Source organism: Caenorhabditis remanei, chromosome X (assembly GCF_010183535.1).
Source record: "Caenorhabditis remanei strain PX506 chromosome X, whole genome shotgun sequence".
NCBI lineage: Eukaryota > Metazoa > Nematoda > Chromadorea > Rhabditida > Rhabditidae > Caenorhabditis > Caenorhabditis remanei.
Genome location: NC_071333.1, coordinates 6,436,209 through 6,444,086, shown reverse-complemented (window position 1 = coordinate 6,444,086; position 7,878 = coordinate 6,436,209). Strand labels below are relative to the sequence as shown.

Below are 7,878 nucleotides of genomic sequence, written 5' to 3'. Positions count from 1 at the left end.
TCATCAACGTTCTCTTCTTCAGTTGCACCGGTAACTATGCCACCTCGTCATCATCAATCCTTTATGTTGATTTTCCCACTTGAAACTTTATTTCATTTGTATTGATGTATTTTGAAAGAACTGATTAAGTATAAATAATATTTGGAAATTGTTTGAATTTGCACTATAAAGGTATGTAGTCCCGCGAAATGAGTTTTTGTAAATTTAATAGGCAGGACATTTACTTAAGGAGTTAAGAACCGTCCATAATAAAGAAATATCTGGATATCCGCCAGAAAAATTCAAAAAACTAAATTACAGACAACATCGAAACATTCTCATCATTAGAAAGTGCCGTCTTCCCCAACTGAATGAAATACCAAAATATCCGTTTTGCTTATCGATAAATCAGATAAAGATTCGAAAACCTTGTTGATCTCGTGATGGAAAATCTTCTCGGTGAGAGAAAAATAGAAACAGATGTTCTACCCGCTGACACACTAATGCAATGACCCTGGGAGAGCACGACAAGTATATGATATAGAATATACTTTTAAGAAACGCAGAGATGAGATCTGCCTTCCGCCGTCCGTCTATCCTCCCAAAGACACACAGGGAGGAGAAGACCATCGGCTATTGATTGCGCTTTGGCTTGCTCGCCCCCTCACACACAACGCACCACAGAGGCACACAAAACAAAAACGACAGAGCACATAATACCGAGACTTTTGGAATTGTCCGTATTTTGTTTTTATCATATCCATAACAAAGTTTATCTCGATGTTTTTTCTTTCATCTCATTTTTCTTTTTCGCTTTCCCATTTCTCTCAATTTCTCTTATCAATTACCGAACGTGTCGTTGTCAACATAATCAAAAATACATACAGAATGAAACAAAGAGTTAGGCAGGCAGAGAAAATGATTCATCAAACAAAAAAAACCATTCTAGAAAGTTCAAAACTATCGTTTCCCTCCATTTTGCCCATTTTGTACACCCAGCTGAGTTTTGTATAAATTCTAGGTGATTTATGTTTTTTTGATCAAAAAACCGGCGAAATCAAACAAAAAAGTTTTCAATTCTAGGAAACACTTTTTCCCACATTTCTGGCTTACCCTTTAGTGACGGACGGACAGGGGGAGCAATTATTTACGCGGCCGACGTTCATTTCTTTCTCCGAAATCGCCTTTTCTTTTGCATTCATCTCAAGTACTCTACTACCTGGTCTGTCGATTCTACCAAATCGGAATATGCGCAACTAGGCAAAGTGTCCTTGTAATATCAATATTAAATATTAGTTCGAAAATAACAGGGTTTGGCGGTTTATTCAGATACATCATCAAACCTTTACGCAAGTTTTTCCAATTTAACGAAAATTAGACGAGCAAGAACATCATTATCAAAAAACTCAAAGATATTCCGTTTGTTTAAATCTTTACTAATTCATCAAAGACTGCCGTGTACCTCTATTCTAATATCCCCGTGCATCGTTTTCCTCATTTATTTACACTGCACTGGGAATACCGGGATACATAAGAAAGTGCGCTCTACGGAACACAAGGCGGCTGCTGTTCTATACTGTCCGAGGCGGTCCGCGCACCACAACAAATGACTCATCTTTCTCATTTTCTTCTTTGTTTCTATCTCCCTTCCGTTTTCTTCTCTTCTGATGTTTCTTTTTTGAAATCTTCAAAATGTTGCGAAATAAAAAGTTGACTCATGTTTTTTCAATTCAAAAAATCGAAACGCGCGCTGTTTCTACAGAAAACTGTTTTCTTTTCTCAAAATTCAAGACATTCAACGGCATTTCCGTTCGAAAACCTCAAAAAATCTCATTCATCATTTATCCCGAAGGGATTGACAAATTTAAAATGCATAGGCGACGGAGAAATGTGATACCTTTTTGCTTTGGAATTAGAGGAACAAAATCTACTCGTACTTTTGTCAGGCGCTCCTATTCTATTGATTTCTCTGTTGTATTACTATGAATTTGCTATGTTTCTCTTCGAATGATAAGGTTTTGCATACTTTGTTATCAGAAAACGTCGAAAATCATCAAATTTTTCAGGATCAAGAAATGTCGGCTCAAGAGGACTTCCTGAAGCGTCTGGAGAATGTAACTATCCGTCTCGAAGCAATTTCCGGACAAAAACCTGCGCTCGCACCGAAACCAACCAACTTGGGAGCATCGAGTGGTAAGTGTTAGTCGAAATATCAACTACCCTAAATGGAAAGGTGACAAAAACTGTTTGCTCAAAATCTTATGACTAATAGAAAGTTAGTTTGCTGCATGTGTTCATTTCACCATTCACACTACTCACACAAACTTCTCATATCATCATGAGGCTACGCGTGACCTATCAAGGAAGCACAAACGAGTATGTTTCTGTTTCTGCTTCATCAAATGGGAGAGTCAGGAACATTCCGATACGCATCATATGTGAGTTTTTAACAAGGTTTATGACCAGTGGCATTCTTTCTGCTCCGCCATTGCTACCTGTTTCCAGTTAGGTTGCTCTCCTAGATGCTAGTTTTTTTAAGAATTTGTAAGTGTTTGGTATCCAAACCCCTGTGGATCTCTGTCAAAAATAAAATAACAAATAAAAAGAGTCAACATATTTTTGTTTTGAAAAAAAATGTTAGAAGAGCGTCAGGTTACAACATTAAATTTGAGTAGGTCAGTCTCGGCTTCTTAAGTTTTGTAGTTTGAAAGTTTTAGAAAAAATAGAAATTGACATAGTAGACCCTCATCAATGATAAGCTGAGAAACTCAAACGACAATTCTTTTTCCTCAGTGATCCCTTTTCTACGATGGTACGTCCTAACTCCTCCAAGTCCGTGTTCTTGACTCCATCTCTTCCTCTGTCATCTCTCAGTGCACAAGTTATCAATTCTAATGGCACTCCTTACCTCATCCTCTCATAGAACCGTCAATCCCTCCTTCTTCTCCTCATCGCAAAGTGTTTTACAGCAAAAGAGAGTCGTTTTTCTGTTCATCCTGGGGACTTGCCTCTCAACTTGCATGCTCTTCGCCTCTTCCCGTCGCCGATGGATGAAGGGGTCCCGTCTCCCGTTCAACAGTTGCTTGCTATTGCGTCTTTTCCGTGTTTCTTCTTTCCGTCTAACCTCTATCCTCCGTTTTCCTACTGTTTCTAGGTTTCCACCCTCATTGGCACCTCACTCACTCATCCCGTCATTCTTCATCTGCCCTCGAATCTTAACAATATTTCTTCTTTACCAATCTCTTCTCATCTCCCCGCACATTCATACCAAAACACCTTAATGCTCTAGTTTTATTCTTCTTCTTTTTGTTTTTCTTCTTCCACTATGGATTCACTTTATTACTCGGCTCCCAGACCATTCAACAAGTATCCACGTGGCTATAGACCGGTCACCGATAGCACTCAAGATTTGAGAAGTTTCGGAGGCGGACTTCGTCCGTCAAGCAGTTGGTCATCGTTCCCTCAACAACTTGTCAGTGACCAGCGGTCAGCGACTCTTCCACGCTTTCCATCTTCATGCGTATCACCAGCCTCCCCTATCTCACCAATATCCCCTATTGACCGCAATTCTCATTATTGGACAGCCGAAGAACCACCAAGATCTCGTCGACCGATTCGTTCTGAAAGTAATTCCACTGTATTCGATAACAATTTCTCACCCCGAGAGTTGTCTCCGTTATCCATTTCAAGTGAATACTGTAACAACCCTCCACCGGTCCAATCTGTAAGTATGTATGGTCATCGGAGTGTTCAAAGTCCTGTCCCCGCGTATCAAGAGCCACCACCAAGAGGCTATGATAATGTGCCAAGACCACCAGTTTATGAGCCACAAACTCATACATTGCCGACGCAGAGGGAAACTGATTTTTTGCGAAACTTGCAACGCCAAAAAGCAGAAGCACATAATATGTCTTCGAGTTGGTATGCAGGTGACCAATCTTCTCGTCAACCAGATTGGAGTCCTCTTTCGACTCAACAACATCCAAATTCTAGTCTCCCAGCTAATCAGCAACCAAGACGATTAGCAAAAACTCAATCAGATTTGTCGTTTGATTCTCTTAATAACACGTATTTCAATAACACTTCCACTCCAAACACGCCTACTAGTAATAACGGTGGTTTATTACACAACTCTATCAATAACTTCTCAACTGGTACCAACGGGGCCCAAGGACATCGAATGGATGGATTCTTTCGAAATCGTGTTATTGAACCTAACTGGATGACTGATCCTCCCCCGCCGAAATCTTTCCGTGAAGATTATATTATTCGAAATGTCCCAATGAACACTACAGTGAATTCGGATTTTGAAAGATTCCGTCTGGAGCCAACGTATCGTGAGCCCAATCGTGCTACTTCTGTGGTTACTGATCCATCGAACTTCCGTAGTTACCACCGTGATGGTCCAACACAGTCTTCGGACCAACAAGTCCAACCTCAATCTCAGCCACCTCAACAACCTCAACCATCTCATTTTGATAATCCCTACCAACGAAGCTCCAACCATATCCAACATCGTGAACCTAGCCCTGTTGTCTCTCCACCTATCATTTCTTATGCTCATCAACCGAATCCGTTCTCGTTCCCTAACCCTATCAATCAAGTCAGCTACAACCAAGAAACGAGCCTATTGAGAGCAGGAGCAGGCGGCGGGTACCAAGACCAACGGGTCGCACAAGGGTCAACAGATCAAGTCTATCAGAATGTTCCAACGGTGGCTGCGGCTGCAGTTGCTTTTCGTGAAAAAGAGCGGCCAGCTAGTCAATATCTTGAGTCAAACAGAAACTCCGCAGTTTTTCAAAATGAACCAATACGGTTAACCAATGATCGTGTACTTCGTATTCATCCGCATCAACCAGAACAAGATCTTTATCATCATCAAATGCCAGAAGAGCCATATTATCCTCCACAGCAACCTGTTCAACAATCTCAACGTGCACGCATTCAGTCCCCACTCCGTGATTATGCTAGACTCACTTCCCCAATCCGTGAAGTTGCACCCCAACCATCTCAACCAGTCCATGTCCAACCCCAGCAACAGCCAAATCCAGATAGGATATTTAGCCCTGTTGAGTCGAAAGTGTTCAACCGATCTGGTCCAACTGTGATCAATGGCTTCACAAGTAACCGTCACACCTATAACAGTCATACAGATGATTATGATGCCAGGAACCGACGTGACTCTTCGCAACCTCCAGTAGCTGTCATTGAGCCGAATATCAATGTGCACATGCCATCCGATCCGATTCCTTATAATAAACCACACTTTGGCCATGGACATGGTCACACGCATAATCATCATCACGGTCACAATGTGCACCCAGTCAAACCCACCTCCCACTATTCTAACCCAACTTTTTCACCCAACTCAAATTACGAAAACGACAACGACAGTGATTTGGATATTGAAGAAATGGCGCGGCGCGCACTTCCAAAATATCTTCGTGACAGCGATAAAACGGGAAGACATCGAAACTTATACGGTGATAACTTGCACGGGATTCTCATCAAAAACCCATCACTTCATCGGAGTTCATCGAAGAAAGTTGTCTTTATTGATCAAGATAAAGGTGATGATTGTGTGTGGCATTTACTAACTAAAAAACTAACAAAGATGGAGCGAACAGTTTTTTACACAAGTATATTTTCAAATTTGATTTTGTGTAGAAAGTTAATGTATTTATTTTTAGCTTCTGCTGCTACCGCCGGTTCGGGAGAAGTTCCACCTCATGTTCGTGCCTATGATGACGCTATCGAGGAGCCTCTTAGTAACTGGTCTAAGTTGACCGACCAACTTGGAGGGGATCTTGCTGCTGTGGTAAGTATCAATTTGATATTTGATTAAATTTCTCACAAAGCTATTCAAAAATTCAGAAACCAAAAGTCTTGGCTATTTTCGACAGTGTTCGCAACTATCTCTGGACCGCTGCTGGAAAACCTGAGCCATCTGGTGAAGAGGCTCAGAAGATGCTCTCGCCAATCGTCAATCTTCTTGGAGAAATCAATAATTTCAAGGAGACTAAGAGAAAGACTCCACAATGGAACCATCTCAACTCAATTGCTGAGGCTCTTCCAGCTCTTGGATGGCTTACTGTGGTGAGTATTTTTTTAGAAACGAAACTATCTTAATTACTGTCTCCAAACCTTATGTCAATCGTTACCTGATTTCAGAAAAAGACTCCAGCTCCTCATGTCAAGGAATATATTGAGGCTGCTCAATTCTACATCAACCCAATTCTCCGTGAGTTCAAGGATTCTGATCCGCGCCACGTCGAATGGACCAAAGCATGGAAATCCATCTTCGAAGAGATGCAGAAGTTTGTCCGCCAAGTTCACACCACCGGACTAGTCTGGAATAGTGCTCCTGGTAGTGTCCCAGACTCGTCATCATCTGCTCCATCAGCTCCACCAGCACCAAGAGCTCCAGGAGGCCCCGGTGGACCACCCCCACCACCTCCACCACCACCAGCTGATTTCCTTGCTAACATTGCTCCACCACCAGTTGATGCTGACAAGGCTAATCGTGATGCATTGTTCGCTGCTTTGAACCAAGGAGAGAATGTCACTTCCAGACTAAAGAAAGTCACTTCTGATATGCAGACTCATAAGAATCCAGGTCTTCGTGGAACTGCTCTTGTTCCAGCTGCGCCCCAACAGGGAGGTGCTTCATCGGCCGCCCCAGCAAGAGCCCCAGCTGCTCCGGCCAAGAAACCACCACATAAGGAATTGGAAAATGGAAAGCAATGGATTGTGGTGAGTATTAAATTGAACCTTTCATTGATTTGAAACGTATTTCAAGCACTCGTTTCTTGCAGGAGTACTTTGTCAACGACCCAAACATTGTCATCGATGTTGCCGATAAGAAGCAGACTGTCTACATTTTCCGTTGTGAGAACTCTGTAATCAAGGTTAACGGAAAAGCCAATTCGATCACTTTGGATGGATGTAAGAAAACGTCGGTGGTCTTTGACGCTTTGGTTGCGCAGTGTGAGACTGTCAATTGCCAATCTGTTCAAATCCAGGTAAATAGGGAATCGGAAGCAATTTACATAGAGCGTTCCAACTATAAAATTATTGATATGACTGTTTTCAGACCCTCGGAGAACTTCCAACCCTCTCTATCCAGAAGACTGATGGATGCCAAGTCTACCTTTCCAAAGCTGCCCAGGCTTGTGAGATCGTCACCTCAAAATCCAGTGAAATGAACATTTCCCTCCAAACTACCGAGGACGGTGACTATGTAAGAGAATTCAGGAAGAGACATAACTATCTAATCTTTATTTTTTTCAGTCCGAGTTCCCAGTTCCGGAGCAATTCAAAACGACTTTTGTCAATGGAAAACTGGTCACCGTCGTTTCGGACATCGCCTAATCGCCTCTATATTTTTTATATTACAACGTCAAATGTAACTCTCAATTTCTCGTCATTTAATTATTTTTCTCCATTATGGACCCGATTATTTGTGCTCTGCCGGAAATTCTTTATAAGAACCCGGCCTACTTCGCTTTATCACAACTTTTATGTATCTGCCTGACTGGTGCTCAATTATTTTTCAAAAGACTTTTTTCTCTTGCAAAATAAAAGTGATACACAAAAGTAATGAAAAAACAGCTGTTGGCGTTTACTGCTCAAGAAGTTGAAATCGAGAGATATTTCTAGACAAATCAGTAGTTCGAAAATATTGGCGGTTATCATGAAAGTTTTTCATAAACTTCATAAACTATACACTTTACACTTCCAATGTTCAGAAAACACAAAAGTTCAAGGCTCGAACACATTCCGAAGATGACCTTGCTTCCAGAATCTTCCTCGTGCGCTCTCAACACCAAGACTTGGTATTCCATGCATACAGAATCACTCAAGAAGCATTCCAACGCCCACAATCATTGTCGTCAGAGC

General features: G+C 41.6%; 2 protein-coding genes across 2 annotated transcripts; both read left to right on the top strand.

Annotated features, from left to right (window-relative positions):
• Positions 1 to 1,961: 1,961 nt before the first annotated feature.
• On the top strand, positions 1,962 to 3,033 carry GCK72_023222 (uncharacterized protein; the record flags this gene model as incomplete). The annotated part of the gene is made up of 3 exons (XM_053735293.1): positions 1,962 to 1,994; positions 2,046 to 2,172; positions 2,903 to 3,033. 3 exons carry the CDS (start codon positions 1,962 to 1,964, stop codon positions 3,031 to 3,033), a joined length of 291 nt encoding a protein of 96 aa, XP_053578859.1.
• Positions 3,034 to 3,304: 271 nt separating this feature from the next.
• Positions 3,305 to 7,350, top strand: GCK72_023221 (uncharacterized protein; the record flags this gene model as incomplete). Its single annotated transcript, XM_003106677.2, has 7 exons — positions 3,305 to 5,549; positions 5,670 to 5,797; positions 5,854 to 6,075; positions 6,151 to 6,732; positions 6,795 to 7,001; positions 7,073 to 7,219; positions 7,270 to 7,350. 7 exons carry the CDS (start codon positions 3,305 to 3,307, stop codon positions 7,348 to 7,350), a joined length of 3,612 nt encoding a protein of 1,203 aa, XP_003106725.2.
• Positions 7,351 to 7,878: the final 528 nt, after the last annotated feature.